This window comes from Mesoplodon bidens (genome assembly GCF_964165515.1).
Source record: "Mesoplodon bidens genome assembly, chromosome: 19".
In the NCBI taxonomy this organism is placed as follows: Eukaryota; Metazoa; Chordata; class Mammalia; order Artiodactyla; family Ziphiidae; genus Mesoplodon; species Mesoplodon bidens.
The window spans coordinates 47,920,037-47,937,457 of NC_138179.1; the positions used below are offsets into that span (position 1 = coordinate 47,920,037).

General features: G+C 49.6%; 1 protein-coding gene across 1 annotated transcript; it reads right to left on the reverse strand.

Annotated features, from left to right (window-relative positions):
• Positions 1-5,562: 5,562 nt before the first annotated feature.
• MYL4 (myosin light chain 4) lies at positions 5,563-17,133 on the reverse strand (the record flags this gene model as incomplete). Its single annotated transcript, XM_081220000.1, has 7 exons — positions 5,563-5,635; positions 6,059-6,103; positions 6,661-6,738; positions 7,223-7,396; positions 8,791-8,940; positions 13,916-13,943; positions 17,011-17,133. The coding sequence occupies 6 exons, from the start codon at positions 17,131-17,133 to the stop codon at positions 6,075-6,077; spliced, it is 582 nt and encodes a 193-aa protein (XP_081076126.1). The 3' UTR covers positions 5,563-5,635; positions 6,059-6,074.
• Between the last annotated feature and the right edge of the window lie 288 nt (positions 17,134-17,421).

The window sequence follows — 17,421 nt, forward strand, 5'->3', positions numbered from 1 at the left end:
TGGGAGGTAGTGAGTCTCGTGTCGTGGTAGGTATTCAAGTGAACACTGGACGATCATTTTACAGGGCTTTTATGGAAGGGTTTGAATTAGAGGTCTCTTCCAACCCTGAAAGCCTGTGATTCTGTGGCTCAACAACATTAGGGGAGAAAAGAATGAGTACTTTCCCAGCTTACACTGAATTTTTAAACGTTGCTTCTCTACCTCTGAATTGGTAGCACCTCACTCCAGAGTGTGACCCCTGCACACCCTTCCACCCTCCCTCTGTCATTCTTCCCTTCTCCTTGCCTCTTGTCCCATTCTCCAGTTACTTTTCTCCCTCTTTTTTTTGCGGTACGCGGGCCTCTCACTGCTGTGGCCTCTCCCGTTGCGGAGCACAGGCTCCGGACGCGCAGGCTCAGCGGCCGTGGCTCACGGGCCCAGCCGCTCCGCGGCATGTGGGATCTTCCCGGACCAGGGCACGAACCCGTGTCCCCTGCATCGGCAGGCAGACTCAACCACTGCGCCACCAGGGAAGCCCCTCTCACTCTTCTTTTATTCCTCTTTATTTCTTTTCATGTAAATCCTAAAAGGCAGGGACTGTGATTATAGTTGGCAAAGAAGAAGGCACCCTGTGCTTCCTGTCAGGAATCACACTCTCCAGGTTCTTGTCTATTTATATCCCATCCCATTTATATCCCACTCCTCTTCCATGAAGCCCTCCCTGGCCATTCCCTGAGATCCGAGCGCTATGATCCCACACACACTTCTCCCTCAATTCTTAGACACATACTGCCTGGCGTCCTTTCCTCTATTTTGCCTTAGTTTAACTTTTCACCTGTAGATCATTCTTACTTCCATAGAGTATAAACTCATGGAGTGAAAGACCATGAGTGACTTTCCTTTCTTTTTTTTTTCAACTTTTTTTTTTAATATTTATTTATCTTTGGCTGCATTGGGTCTTCATTGTTGCGCGTGGGCTTTCTCTAGTTGTGGCGAGCGGGGGCTACTCTTCGTTGCGGTGCGAGGGCTTCTCATTGTGGTGGCTTCTCTTGTTGAGGAGCACAGGCTCTAAGCACACGGGCTTCAGTAGTTATGGCACATGGGCTCAGTAGTTGTGGCTCATGGGCTTAGTTGCTCCGCGGCATGTGGGATCTTCCCAGACCAGGGCTCGAACTCGTGTCCCCTGCATTGGGAGGCAGATTCTTAACCACTGCACCGCCAGAGAAGCCCAACTTTGCTTTTTATCTCCCAAAGCACCTACAACTGTGCACTCCATAGTTATTTTGAATGAATGCTTTCTACCACTTAATATTCTAAACACATATACACAGGGTGAAAATAAAACAAATGGACTAGAGCTGAGTACAGCAAGTAGTTAGTTGGGTTCTAAATGACCCATATCAGAGAGCTGGGAAGGATATTAAAGATGATCTAATCATGGGCCTCCCTGGTGGCACAGTGGTTGAGAGTCCGCCTGCCGATGCAGGGGATACGGGTTCGTGCCCCTGTCCGGGAGGATCCCATGTGCCGCGGAGTGGCTGGGCCCGTGAGCCATGGCCACTGAGCCTGCGCATCCGGAGCCTGTGCTCCGCAACGGGAGAGGCCACAACAGTGAGAGGCCCGCGTACCGCAAAAAAAAAAAAAAAAAAAAAAAAAGATGATCTAATCAACTTCCTTATTTTTCAACCTGTGGATCGGAAGCTGAGTGTGTATGTGACTTAGGAGCACAACTGGTCTATATGCCAGGTTTCCACGTGTCCAGAACAGTGTCCTCTCTCTGACCCCTCACTGCAAAACCTTTGTGGAGATACTGAAGCAAGCTCACTAATAGTTGTGAGTCTTTGAAAGTGAATAAAACCTCCATTTTTCTGAAGGCATAGAGGTGAACCAAGTGACTTCTGAAGGTCCCTTCTAACCCAGGCTGAGAATCAGTTTTTCTCTAATTCCCACTCCTGGGTGTCCTTTGGAAGCATGATGCTGCAATTGTACCATCCAGTGGTATGAGGCAGATATTGCACCACCAGCAATCACCAGCATACATTCTACCTTAAAAGCCCTGGCTACCAAAGAGAGCTTGTAGAGGATGCCAAACACCTGATGGCACTTAGCTCAATGCTGCAAAGGAAAGGAGCTGAGTGGGGAGAGCTTCAGTCTCCTCCCTGCTCCTGCTTTGGCTCATTCCCTCTGACAATGGGAACTTTAAAGGAAACTAGCCATCCTCTCTGACATGGAGCAGAAAACTCTCCGCAACATTTGTCCGCAGGGTTTAGGGTGGGAAGGCAACTGTGCCAGGGCCCATGTTTACTGTACATTGCAATCCCCATGAGGCAGGAAGCTCAGCCTATGGGCGCGTTCGGTCCTCTTCCCCCCACAAAAGCAGCTGTCTCATGTCCCATCACTTGCCATCACCCTGTCAGGACTCATGCCATCTTTAGCTCCAGGCTGGAGCCCTCCTTCAAACCACCCAAGAGCTGGGACACCCCTCCCCCTCCCCCTCCCCCTCCCGCCCTTACTCAACCTCCTATGGTGCTACCCTCTCAGGTCCACAGTCAGCCACCCCACAGGGTGGTGGAAGGGACCACAGTGGGAGCAGCCCTATTCCTATGAATTACATTGTCTGCTATGGGACTGAATTGTGTCCCCCAAAATTCATATGTTAAAGCCCTAGCCCCCAATCGCCAATGGGATGGTACTCGGAGCTAAAGACTTTGGTAATTATGTTTTGGTGAAGTCATGAGGGTGGAGCCCTCAAAGTGGGATTCGTCTGTCTATCTGTTTCTCTTTTTCTCTCTCCTCTTTTTGCTCTCTGTGAGGATACTGCAGGAAGGTAGTCATCTGGAAGCCAGAAAGAGTCCTCACCAGAACTCAGTTATGCTGGCACCCTGATCTCAGAATTCCAGCCTCCAGAACTGTGAGAAATAAAAGTCTGTTACTGAAACCACCTGGTCTAGGGTGTTTTGTCATAGCAACTCAAGCAGACTAAGACATGGTCTGAGTCCTGGTTGGAAATATTGGAACTCAGTCCAAAGAAAATCTTGGAAATAGCTCACCTTTTACCCATAACTCTTCTGAGATGGGGAGGTGCTGAGCCTTACTGATGGGCCAAGCAGGAGGAGGCTAGGGGAGAGTAAAGGTGACAAGGAGGACAGGAGTTCTTCGGTCTTCAGATGAATGAGCCCAACACCATAAGGAGGCCAATAAGTCCTGCCAGTTCCTGAGGAGGTCCACCAAGTAGGAGACCTGGTGAACTATTCCCTGAGGAGACAAGGTGGCTGAGCTGGAGCAGCCATCATAGGCCATGAATAGAGGTCACACATCAATGTCACAAGATAGAAGGAGCTTAGGTCCTGAGGACTATGTGCAGAGCGGCTGCCATACCAGCCCTAGACTGCCAACCTCCGGATTTCAGTGGGAGGGGAAAACGCACTTTCACGTCTTATAAGCCGCTGTCTTTCGGTCTCCATAACCCACAGCCAAATATCAATATACTCATAACTGATACTGCCTTCAATAAATGTTGGCTGTTATCTGTCACATGATACAATTATTTAATGTCTGTCTTCCCACTAGATTGTAAGCTCCATGAGGGCAGGGACCATGTCTGTCTGGTTCAGTGTATCCTCAAGGCCGAAACCAGTGCTATACACACAGCAGGCACTCAATCAGTGTCTGTCCAATGAGTCAGTAGCCCCCTGCTCGTGCCCTTTTCCTACCTGAGCCTGAGCAGCAGACTTGGGGCATCTTCTCCTTTAAGGTCTCACTTAAAGCCCACCAAGGAAAATCATCCCTGTCATACCTCGCTTCCTTCTGCTTCATGCAGGTCCCTTGGAACTTACAGTGTGTTACGTAGATGAAGTTGTCCTGCTGTTGTTGTGATGATCATTCTCTAGTCAGTGCCCTGATGCTTATGTCCTTGCTTAACTGGATGGTGAGCTACTTTGGCAGGGAAAACACTTTCAGTTTTTAATCATTGGGAGCTTAACCCCAGTTCCTCCTAAATGTATACAGTGGGGGCTTCCCTGGTGGCGCAGTGGTTGAGAGTCCGCCTACCGATGCAGGGGACACGGGTTTGTGCCCCAGTCCGGGAAGATCCCACAGGCCGCGGAGCGGCTGGGCCCGTGAGCCATGGCCCCTGAGCCTGCACGTCCGGAGCCTGTGCTCTGCAACGGGAGAGGCCACAGCAGTGAGAGGCCCGTGTGCCACAAAAAAAAAGAAAAAAAGGAAGGGAATTCTGACACTTGCTACAACACGGATCAACCTTGAAGACATTATCAAAGTGAAATAAGCCAGTCGCAAAAAGACAAATACTGTATGGTTCCACTTATATAAGCGGTCTAGAGTAGTCAAATGCATGCATAGAGACAAGAAGTAGAGTGGCGGTTGCCAGGGACTGGGGAGAGGGGGAAATGGGGATTTATTGTTTAATGGATATAGAGTTACAGTTTCATAAGATGAAAAAGTTCTGGAGATTGGTTACACAACAATGTAAATATACTTAACACTACAGAACTGTACACTTAAAAATGGTTAAGATGGAAAATTTTATATTATGTGTATTTTACCACAATTTTTTTAAAAAAAAAACTTTCAATATTGTGTTAGTTTCAGGTGTACAGCAAAGTGATTCAGTTATACATATACATGTATCTATTCTTTTACAAATTCTTTTCCCATTTAGGTTGTTACATAATATTGAGCAGAGTTACCTGTACTATACAGTAGGTCCTTGTTGGTTATCTTTTTTTTTTTTGGCTGAGCTGCACAGCATGCAGAATATCCTAGTTCACTAGAGATCGAAGCCGCACCCCTTGCAGTGGAAGGGCAGAGTCTTAACCACTGGACCGCCAGGTAAGTCCCTGGTTATCCTTTTTTTTTTTTGGCGATACGCGGGCCTCTCACTGTTGTGGCCTCTCCCGTTGCGGAGCACAGGCTCCAGACGCGCAGGCTCAGCGGCCATGGCTCACGGGCCCAGCCGCTCCGTGGCACGTGGGATCTTCCCGGACCGGGGCACGAACCCGTGTCCCCTGCATCGGCAGGCGGACTCTCAACCACTGTGCCACCAGGGAAGCCCTCTCTGGTTATCCATTTTAAGTATGGCATTGTGTACAGGTCAATCCCAAACTCCTTAACTATCCCTCCCCCCAACTTTTCCCCCTGTTTACCACAATTTTTTTAAAAAGAAGAAGCAGGTGGCTTCTTCCTATTTGTCACCTGGACGGGACATAAGGTGGAGAGTGAGCCTTGGAAGGAAATGAAACTCCTGATTACAGCTCCTCAAACTGCAGGCCCTTCCTGAGCTCTCTGCTCATGGTCTGGCCCTCATGTTTCTAGATCTCTGGGCTCTGGCCCTTGTCTCCCAGCTCCCAGTTACTGCTCATTTCTCTGAGGAATATGCATGAGGCCTCAGGTGACATTATCACACACACTCACAAAAACCCAACCCAACTAGTTAATTCATTTAAAAAAGCAACTCAGAGACTGGTTGGAATCAGGGAACTCGGCACAAACTTGCCGGAGCTGTTTATTTACGGGGAGGGCTATGGGCCCGTGAGGTCCTGGGGGCTGCGGTGCAGTGGAGAGTCCAGGGCTCCAACTCCAGCTCAGTCACTCTGGGCCTCTCGTAAACTCACCTGGGCTAAGGCCATGGGCCAGGCACCTGAAAGAAAGCACTAGATGTACAGGGCTCTACCTCACTCTCCATACCCCAGCCCCTGATCACAGACCCCACCCCTACCAGGACGGCAGCAAGCCTGGGCAGGAGGGCGCAGGGGGTGGTCAGGGAAGGGAGAAAAGAGGAACAGGGTCAAGGGCACCTGGGACCTGGCTCCTCACACACAGGAGCCTATACAGGAGGCCCCTCCTGAGGGAATGGTCTTGCCTTGAGAGACCCCAGGAGGATGTGACTGATGAAGGTCAAGGTCAAGGTCAGGTGCAAAGACCAGGGAGGGCAGGGGGCAGGGCAGGAGGTGACAGGAGCACTTAGAGGGCGGGGGACTGATGGGTGGGGCCAGGCTGTTCTCTGCCCCCTGCAGTGCCCTGTGGGGCCCCAGAGGGACCCCGAAGGAGAGGCTGCACTCACCCTGGAGGGGTCTGCTTCACCCAGACATGATGTGCTTGACAAAGGCTGGGAAAGAAGACAGAAATCAGCCACTGCACTTGGCCCCTCTCAGCCCCTTAAACCTCTTCTCCCTGCTCTATACCGCCTGACCTCAAACCTTCCCAATACCCTTTCTTCAGATCATGATTCTTTCCCCCATTTAGGGTTGATGGGGAGAAGGTGGAAGGAAGGAAGAGACATAACCACTGCTCTGTGTCCATTCTCTGTGCTGGTACTTGACACAGATGTAATGAGCTACATTATCTCTGCCAATCCCCGCAGCCTTGGGACAGGGGCCAGCATCACCCCATTGCTCAGATGAGAAAACCAAGGCTCAGAGAAGGTAAGTGACTTGCTCAAGGTCACACAGCTGATATATCACAGAGCTATCTCCCTTCCATTACACCATGATGTTCACTCCCAGGAAAGAAAACGAGCAATATCCACTGGGAGCTCACCAAAGCCCACGGGGTGCACATGTCCCCTAGCCCCTGCATCAGTTCTGTTCTGCAGCCCAGCCCAGCCCAAACTGTGCCCAACCCCCCATCCCTGTGCGACCGGGGAAGTGTATCAGGAGCCGATACCTTCATAATTGATGCAGCCATTGGCATCCTCCTGCCCTGCTAACAGCTGCTCCACTTCAGCCTCAGTCATCTTCTCTCCTGGGGCGGGAGACAGTGGGCACTTAATTACAGATGGGCAAAGGAGGCACAGGCCAAACCCAAGCACCCCCTTGAGTCTGATGGCTCAAGACTTCCTGGATGTAGGAAGTGGCCATACCAAAGCTCCCCCAGAGGCTTTGGAGGGTGGAGCCAAGGGTCTTAAGGCCCTTCCTCGTTCCCAAGGTCTCTCCCTCTGGCTACAGCCACCAGTGGGTGAGCAGACCAGGGCCCCAGTGACTGAGGCAAAGACAAGGACAGGAGCCCTGGGTCCCACCTCTCAGGCCCCACCCCTGCTCGGCCAACCTGCTCTCCTCTCCTTCCCACCCTGCTGAGCAAACCCAGCTGGGAAGCAAGACAGGCCTGGATCAGGATGTGATCCTCAGGACGCAGGGACCCCCATGTCTCCCCAACGTATGCCGCTCGGGCACTTCCCACGCCTCTGTTCCCCCTGCCCTTGGGCTCCACCTCTGCCCAGCTGGCATACCCAGGGTGGCGAGGACGTGGCGAAGCTCGGCGCCCATGACCGTGCCGTTGCTCTCCTTATCAAACACGCGCAGCCCCTCCACGAAGTCCTCGTAGGTGCCCTGCTCCTTGTTGCGGGAGATATGCTGCAGGATGGGCAGGAACGTCTCAAAGTCCAGCATCTTGGCGTTCATCTCTTGCGGCGGGGACGGGGAAGGAAAGGGAATTCGATGTGAGCTCGAGGGAGCAGAGGGTGAGGAGGGGTCTCACCGGCTCTGCCAGGCTAGCCCGTCCCTGGCAGCACCCAGAGCTCAGCCGCCGCCACTTCTGGGTGGGGCACCCCGTCAGCAATCCCGGAGGGCTCAGAGGCCCGGGAGCCAGGCAGGAGCTGGCTCTGGGCGCTCTTCTCAGTGACAGGACTAGGGCAGGAGGGAAGAGGGACCTTGACTCCACCCAGACCTCTGAGCTCCAGGTGGCCAGCGGGGCAGGCAGCTGAGGTGGCAGGAGTAGGATTTGAGGGGCCCAGTCACTAGGGTAAACTGACAAAATTGCAAAAAGAAAATTTTGCGTAACTCCAAATTTGGGTCCCATCACTAGACCACAGTGCCTGGAGCAACTCTGAATCAATCATTTGTAAAATGTGTGATTCTTGTGTGACTAGCACCCTTCTCCCACACTGTCATGTGTTAAAAGCTTTAATTTAATAGAGGCAAACCATTTTTAAATACCCCCAAATGTTGGCATTGCTTTCTTTTATAACCCAGGAACCTCCACCGTGGAAGTGCCCAGATATCTCTCGACCTCTGAGAAGCCCTGCTGACACCGGTGGGCTCCTGGTCCTCTGACCCTTCTGGCCCACATCCTTCACCCCCCACCAGTGTCCCCACCAGCAAGAGCAGGAGGGGAAGGGGCCAGAACCAAGGAAGCGGGGAGAGCCAAAATGGGGCCCAGGAAGCCTCCAGAGATGGCCCACCCTGGCTGGGGGCTCCTGCCCAGGTCTGCCTGGCCCCGTCCTCTCAGAAGGACATGTGTGTTAGGGCAGCTGTTAACTTGACTGCCATGGTGACAGGTGACATTCACAAATGTTGCCACTGGCACCACTTTCTAAATTCTCATTCACCAAAATCTATCAAATGCAAATGAGTGAAAGAAGCATCATTATAGAGTTAATCTTGAGTCTGCTCTAATTTATATTAAATGAATAATTTGCAATCCTCCATGACCTAACCGTCATTAGAAAGAGGACAGCTCAGTGCTGTGACACCTCGACCCCAATTTGCTGGTGGGGAAGAGGGGGGCGCTGGTCAGTTATCAGCTTCCCTCCAAGCTTCCCTGCCCCATGTCCCCGGCACCCTCGGTGTCACAGGAAGACACTGAAGAAGCAGAATGTTGTTCCTGCTCCCCAGGAGCTCCCGCCCTCATGGGGAAAACAAGAACAAGCCCAAGCCACACTCTTCGAGGGGCAACTAAGTGCCAGGCGCTTCCAGGTAATTCTAGCAATGGGAGGAGGGTAACCTGGGGAGGGTAGGTTGGTCTTGAAGGGAGAGAGCCTCAGGGGCGGCGGGGAGACACCACGAGGCCCACGCTGACCTTCCGGCTTGGGCTTGCCCAGGACGCGCAGCACCTCGGCGTTGGTGGGGTTCTGGCCCAGGGCCCGCAGCACGTCCCCACACTGCCCATAGGTGATCTTCAGCTCTCCAGTCGGGGTCCGGTCAAACAATGAAAAGGCTTCTTTGAACTCTGCAGAGAAAAGACTGGCTGCAGTCCCCAGGGCCAAGCGAAGGCGGTGGCTGGGGGCTGATCGGCCTCAACCCGCGCTGAAGAGCATGTCAGTGTGGTTGATAAAATATTTCAGTATTTCCCTGCAGGCATCATCCCAGCCGCTCCCTGTAACCCGTCCCCACCCCATCTTCTGACAACTAAAGAGGCATCCTGGAGCCCCACGACCTGTTCCAGCGCTGGGCCTGGGATCTCTTGCATCCATCACTTGTCACATCATTTGAAGTCTCCCCTGCCCCCGCCCCTCCCATCCACCCATCCTTCCCTTTGCAGGTGAGGTGGCTGACTGTTGAAAGAAGCAGGGAAGTGAAAAGAGCACTGGCTGAGGAGTCAGGATTCCTGGGTTCTCCTCTTGGCTCTGTCAAGCAGCACCAGGCTGGGTCTGTTTCCTTGCGCACGCGCAAAAAGTAAGGCTCCACCCCACCCTCCCCTCCAGTTACTACGAGTGTCAAAGGAGGTGGCAGCGTGTGGAGGCGCTTTGCAAAGTGATAAGACCCGTTCAGAAGAAGTCAGCTAATATCAGTACTGCCTGTTCCAGGCTGAGAGGGGGCTCCCAGGTTGGACAAGGTGACCTGGTGGAAACAGTCAGCCCACCCCAGCTCTACCACTGACGTGCAGGTGGCCTCGGGCAAACTCCTAACTCCCATGGGCCCTCTGTTTCTTAGCTCTAAGTAAGGATACAGTGTCCACCTGTGTGGGCTGCTGAGGGGATTACAAAGCACGCCAAGCATGGTGTCTAGCATGTGGTAAGGGAATCAACAAATGGTGGTTATTATTATATTTCCTAGTTCTGGAGCCAGACTCCCAGAAGGTTCCAGGGCAGGTGTCCAAGGGGCAAGGCTGAATGAAGGCACTCCTGGGCCCTTTGCAAAGAACCTTAATTCCTAATCAATTTGTTTTTTGGTTTTTGTTTTACATCTTTATTGGAGTATAATTGCTTTACAATGGTGTGTTAGTTTCTGCTTTATAACAAAGTGAATCAGTTATACATATACATATGTTCCCTAATCAATTTGGATTCAACCAACTCGTCACTGGGGATAATATGGACTGGGTATGGCATTGAAATTACCTTATGCTACCTGCGAAGAAATGGTTTACTAAGCAGATTAACAATATAAACCTAAGAAGAATGTGTGAACTACTTAGGAGAAAAGCTGCTTTTAATCCTCTCTAAGCACTTTAGAAACACTTATTTCCTTTGATGCTGCATATGGATTATTTACAAATCATTCCACATATCGAAGCAGGTTCCCCAAGACATTTACCTGCCACTCTTTATTAGGCTTTGTATGAATTTCAAAGATATAAAACTGCATGTCTTTCAAATTACTAAATAATTGAGTTCAAATTCTGTTTCCATTGCTTAGTAGCTGTGTGACCTTGGGCAAGTAAATAGTTAACCTCTATAAACCTCTTCTCTTCCATAAACGGCACCTACCTCATAGGGTCCTTAAATTACATTCAAATACAATACACTAATGTACATAAAAAACCTTAACTCTGTGTCTTAACACAGAGTAAATTCTCCAACAATGCTGTTAGTAATCTCTTACTGAGTTTGATCCCAATTTTATCACTTAACTGTGTGATCTTGGCCAAGTCACATAACCTCACTGAACTTTGTCCTCTGTCAAAAGGAATAGCACTGACCTCACAGCTTTGTTAGAACAATTTAATTTTTTTTTTTAACTTTTAAAGCAATTAGCATGGCTTCTGGCACAAATTCAGTGTTCAATAAATAGGGTAGTTGAATCTGAACTCAGACTTTTTGATCTTCTTCTAATTTATTCAGAAGAGTGAGGGCAAACTTAATAAAAGTAGGAATCTCCACTTAAAAGAAGAATGATATTTAACAGAAGGATGGAACAGGAGGGAAATAACAAGAATAATGACCTATGATTTGAGCACTTACTGTGGGCCAGGCTCTGAGCTGATAACTTTGCATGAATTATCCCATTCATCTTTACGAAGACTTTATGCTATAGCTATTATCATCCTCATTTATAGGCCACTGCAGATGTGACTTCCAGCCAACTATTAAGGAAACCAAGTGAGGAAGAGGAGGAGGAGGAAGAGGCCTGCTATACCAGCTAATGTTCCAGACTGCTGGGAAGGCTGGTACGCACATAAAAACCAAACACTGAAGCTTCCCTGGTGGCGCAGTGGTTGGGGGTCCGCCTGCCAATGCAGGGGGCGTGGGTTCGTGCCCTGGTCCAGGAGGATCCCACATGCCGCGGAGCAGCTGGGCCCGTGAGCCGTGGCTGCTGAGCCTGGGCGTCCGGAGCCTGTGCTCCACAACGGGAGGGACCACAACAGTGAGAGGCCCGCGTACCGCAAAAGAAAAAGAAAAAGAAAACAAACAAACAAAAAAACAACAAACACTGAAGTCTAGGATAGCTACTAGGAGGAAAACAAGGCCAGTGTGATCTCGAGGTATACGAGAGATGAAGTTCATTGTTCCAGAAGAAACTTCTGAAAGATCTGTAGTAGGGAGCTGCCTGCTAGAGCAGTGAACAATGGTGGTGGTCCCTTTCCAGAAGGTTATGGAAATATGGACCAGAGAAGGAAATCAGGACTTAGAAACTAATTCCTATGAAAAAATAAATAAATAAATAAATAAAAGAAATTGGAGCCATATCACCTGGAGATCATAAAGCTAGGAAGGGATTTGATAACTATCTTCAAATAGATGGAGGGTATCTAGAAGACACTGAATAGAGTCACAGAATTTCTGAATTGAAAAGAACCAAATACCCTCACTTTGCAGATAAGAAAATCCAGGTTTAAAGAAGTGACTTGCTCTAAGTCTCATGGCCAATAGTGGCAGATTTAGGGCTAATATCAAAGTCTCCTGGTTGCAGATAACGTTCTTTCCAGCAAAACAGGAGAAAACCATCTTCAGTTTCACCAAAGAGCAAATGAAGAGATAGGAATAAAATTAAAGCAAAAACAATTCCAATCCAACCTAAGGAACAATGCCTTCAAAGTCAGAGGGATGAAAGGCTGGAATGAGTTAGGCCCCAGCCCTGAAAATCTTCACAGAGAAAAGAGGCAACCAGCTGTCTCAGTTGGCTTTGACCAGGATTCCCATTTGGGAAATGAAAATTTTTATCATTAGTTGATTTTCTAGTCCTCATGGGTACCACTGTGTTTGTATATACACTGAGTATATATATATTTAACTAAAATGCATTGAAATTTATTTTAAGAATTTCACAGCACTCCAAACTATTGATGGAAAGTGACTGTCCATAGGGTATTGCAAAAATGGAGTTGGACTCAGTTCACTTGTTTCAAAATGCATCTGCCATCTCTCATGCCCTATTGGTGGGTAACTGGCATCACTTTTTTGGAGGGAAACTTGGCAATAACTATTAAAATGCACATATCCTTTGACTCATTGCTAGGAAGATCCCCTGGGGAAGCATTATTTCCCCCAACTGGAAACAACCTGAAGGTCTATCAATGTGGACCTGATTGGATTAAAAGGTGCATCCATGTGTGAGAATCTATATAACTGTTTAAAAGAATGAGGTAGAACTGTTGGTGTTAAATATAAAAAGATATTTAAATATATTATTAAATAATACGTACTATGTTATATATTGTTAAACCCAAATATATATTAAATAAAAGATGCAGGACAGTATGCACCACATGACTCAATTTGTATGAACTTTACACATACATACATACATATTGGTATAACATTATATATTTTTTTTATCAAAGGATACATAGACCTATTAACAATGATTGCTTTGGGGAGAGGGGATCAGTATGTGAGGAAAGCAAGGGGAAAATATTTTTAATTTAATTTATTTTTAAGTAGTATATGATTTTTTTTTACATGTTCATGGATTAGTTTAATTTTTAAAATATAGTCTGTGCTTAAAATCAAGGGGTTGAATCAGGTGAACTTTCAAGGTCCCTTTCAATTCCTATGATTTTATGTCCAGGAGGCATTTGGTGGGGGAAACAAAGGGATAAGTTGCAATCAAGGTGGATCCCAGCTGTAAAGTAGATATCACTTGATGAAATATTTCATTCTCAAAACACCAGACTCCTACAGAAGAGGGCTGAGGGGCAACAATTAAGTTGGAGGGCGGGAGGTCTCGAGACTTGTCTTGAAGCTACACTTAATAATACTTATATTAAGTTGAGAAAACAAATTGTCTTCATCAAAGGCGGAGAAGGGCTGATGGAGATCACAGGTGGACTAAGGCACCCTCAAGTCACCACTGGTCCTGCCACCATTAGAGGGTGAGCATCTTGGCAGACTTCAGGATGCAGGGAGAGGGAGCTGGTAACCTAAGGAGGGCTTTCCAATAACAAACCAGAAATGAGGGCTTCTAAATATCTTGGATAGGAGATTATAGAGTGGAGGAAAAAAAGGCATTTTTGCTGTGCATCTATTATGTTCCAGGCCGTCTGGCAGAGTAGTTCAGAACTCAAGTCTGGAATCAGATTGCCTGAGTTAGAATCCTGGCTCCACCACCAATTGTCTGTGTGAGACTGGGCAAGCCACCCAACCTCTCTGTGCCTCAGTTTTATCACCTGTAAAGTGGGGTGGTGATAGTCCCTACCTCACAGGGTTGCGGTGAGAATTAAATAAACTAATCCACGTAAAGTGCTCAAGTAATAACATGTAGTAGGTGAAAGTGAGCAGAGAACACGCCTATACTTGCGATCTTGCATAACTGTTTTCCAGTCACGCCTTTGTGTACCCTGACTCAGATACGGGTTTGCAATGATGAAGATGATGATGTTGCTGGTGATGGTGGTGATAGTGATGGTGGTGACAGTGATGGTGGTGATTATGAGGGTGGTGATGGCAATGGTGATGATTACTATTATGGTGGTGACAACAACTCCTCCCCAGGAAGTGCAACAGAGAGAGTGTGGTGGGATAAGTGGGGTTGCTAGTACTCACCTTCGATCTGGTCAGCAGTGAAGTCTATCTGTGGAGAGAAACACAGAGGAATGAGGGCTGGGACCGCTAAAGCCTTCCAAAGGAAGCAGAAGCGGCTTCCGCAGCAATCGGGTCACCTCCAGCAGACACTGATGACGACGGAAGGAGACTACGGGCTGCGAGTCAAACACCGGCCTCCTGACAACTGGGCCACAATTGACAGGCTGTCAAATAATGCAGCCTCCAAAGCTCTCTCAGCACCACTTGTTAAGTGATGGCTCCAAATGAGAGGGAAAGAGAAACACTCTGAATAACTCTAAAACCCACACTGACTCCCTATTATATAATTCCTTTGGGTCGACTGTAAATTCCGTCCCAGCGGCTGTAAACAGCCTTCTCATCCACCCCTTCAGTCTCTCCCCTTTCTGCTTGATGCTGGCTTTCAACCCGCCTCCTTCAACAAAGCCTTCCCTCACCCCCTCCAACCCAGCCCCTCCTTCGGCACACATCCCTCTCAGGCGGGCCCTGGATGCTTCCTAACTGTTTTCCTGTCATGCCTTTATGTGTACTGTGATTCCTTGAAGCCAGGGTCCCGGCAGGGCAGGGGATTTGCCAGAAAATGCCTGGCATAGAGTAGGCACTCAAAATATATTTGTTGAGAGGACTAAATTTTGGGTTTTCCCCCCTAAATTCCAATCTGAGTACAGAAGAAGAAGGTGGAAGGCTCTGAAGATGAATGACAATGAACAAACATTAGTCATTATTTTAATTTTTTTTTTTTTTTTTTTTCCAGTACGCAGGCCTCTCACTGCTGTGGCCTCTCCCATTGCGGAGCACAGGCTCTGGATGCGCAGGCTCAGCGGCCATGGCTCACGGGCCCAGCCGCTCCGCGGCATGTGGGATCTTCCCGGACCAGAGCACGAACCCGTGTCCCCTGCATCGGCAGGCGGACTCTCAACCACTGCGCCACCAGGGAAGCCCTTAATTTAGGATCTTGCATGTTACTTCATGGTCCTTATCTACCACCACCACCCCCTCAAATCCCCTCTCTGCTGGTGGTGGTAACCAATCCTGGAGCATCTTCTTTGTGTGCCACCATTCCTAGTCCTGATTCCGCTGCTCTGTGGCCATCCGAGGCTGACCTCGTTAATGAGGACCACTGGAGGTGGCTGGAACGAGCTAGGAGAGCAGGAGAGGGGTTACACCGTGTTGGAAAGAGAACTAGCTGTGCCCAGGAATGGACTTTGCCGAAGGAGTAGGGGAGGGTTCGTCAGAAAGTTAAAGAAACCCCCTAAATGGGGTAAAGGATGCTTTGAATAAACCCTCTGGGGAACGGTACAGTTTGCCTTACTTTGCAATGCTTTAAGCCCCAGGATTAAACGTGTAAGAGAAATTAGTATAACAACGTAACACCTGAATATATGGTCATAACCACACACATTGGGCTTAAGTTTACTTTTGCTCTATTTTGGGGCAAAGAATCTTCTAAGCAAAGGAGCTGCATAAAGTATAATAATAGTGAAAATAGTCTTCATGAAAAATACCTAATTTTTTTTCCACTTTAAAGCAATTTCAACAACTCCCAGAACTGGAAAATCCAGACATGGAAAAGAGAATTGCAACCAGATGTGAGAAATTGGGGAAGGTGGGTGGATGGAGGGAAGTGATGGGCCAAAGAGAAGGAACTCTGATGATACCACCAGGCAGCTCTTGTCCAGATTAGGCTGTCCCACGGGAACAGTGCGTTATCAGAACAAATCAGAAATCCAGGTTTCCTGAAGGGTGAGATTGTCAGCTTTTCTAGCTAGGCTTTGCCCAGAGAGGGAGCGATGTGTGACCTAGAAAACCTTCAAGTACTTTCAAGGTCTTACCCTGTGCCTCAGTTTCCCGAGAGTGTCCCATCTCTTGGCCAAGCCAGTTCTGCTTAAATTCCGCCCCTTGTAGGGACTACCATAGATCACCCCCAGGGTTCTGGGCACAGTGGCAGGGTCTCCCAGGGCTGTGGGTACTAGGAAGTATCCTGAGAGGGCCAGGGAGGGTCATCCAGTTAGAGCTCTGGGGGCTAGTTTCTCTTCCTCTTTGTCACAGAACCAGGTCCTGAGCTCTAATTTTGATCTGATTCCTCACCACCCCCAGCCCTGCCCAAGGGCCCACCGCTCCCAACCTGCTATTAATAGCCCTTCATACCAGTAGCCACTTGACCTCTTACATTCTGGTGCCAAAGCTTAAAACCGCTTCAGTCTCCAGAGGCCTCTGACCCCCTGCTTCATTGGCCCATCCCCTCCCCGTTCCATTCCTTAAGCAGCTGGGCCAGATAGCTGGGAGGCCTAAAATGACTGAGTCAGCAGGCAGGATCTACACCAGCTCCAAGGAGAGGAGCCTCTCAGGGTGAGGGGAGCGCGGTGGGGCAGAGAGGGAAGAGGGCTGCGGCGGCAGAGGGAGCCTGGCCCAGCTCCTACAGCAGGTTAGAGGGAGGGTCTCAGCCTGGGCTAGGCTCGGCCACTGCATGCTCCAGATAGGAGCCCAGGCTAAGGGCACAGAAGGAGGGGTCCACCTGGGTGGGGAAGAGGAGAGAGAAGCAGGCTCTTCTCATCTTATCTAGGGCCTCCCTGCCCTCACCACCCACCCAGTGCGAGGGTCTTTGCAGGTGAAGCCTTTCCCAGACCCCAGCGCCCAGAGAGCAGTGCTCCCTCGCTCTTTATATCACCTACTCCAAGTTACACTGGAAGTTATCATTCTGTGTCTGTTCTCCATAAGATACCGCACAGTCTTTTTTACTTCACTATGGTGGCCCCCGCAGTGCCTTAAAGAAAGTTTAGATGGTTGGTTGGTTGTACCGCCCTGCCATTCCCAACTTTGCTGGGCAAATTTGGGATGAGAGAGTAGGGCTTCCTCAGACAGAGCAGAAACCTGTTCTTGAGGGGAAAAGCCTGCAATCCAAAATAGCCCTCACCAGCCCCAACACCTGCTCCACGCCCCATGGGACCGTGAGCAGGGGATGGACACCGCAGTCCTCACCCCGGTCCAGCCCCCATGAAGTAGATCTCTGAGCTCCAGGGCAAAGAGGGTCCTGAATGTCATCCCCACCCCCATCCCAGTGGCTGAGGCTCACTTACCTTTACACTCTTGGGATCAAAGGCAGGTTCCTTGGGAGGCTCAGGAGGTGGGGCAGAGGCCGGGGCTGGGGCTGAGGCTGCCTTGGCCGCGTCCTTCTTAGGCTCAGGCTTCTTGGGAGGCATGTTGTCTTGTTGGGCTCTTCCGAAGAGGTGAGACCTAGGAAGGAATCAAGAGATGCGGCGCCCAGGAGATGAGACGGGAGACTGGGCTGCCTCCCGCCCCTTTTATCCTGGGCAGGAGCCCCCACGGAGGGGCTGGGTGATCGCAAGAGCAACTGCTGCTGACTATAAAAGGAAGAAACACCAGCAGGGTACAGCTGACAACTGTGCATTGTCACCAGCTTTGGGGCTACCAGCCCCCTCCCCCTCCCCCTCCCCCCCCCCACACCTCACACTCCTCACGACCTCCAC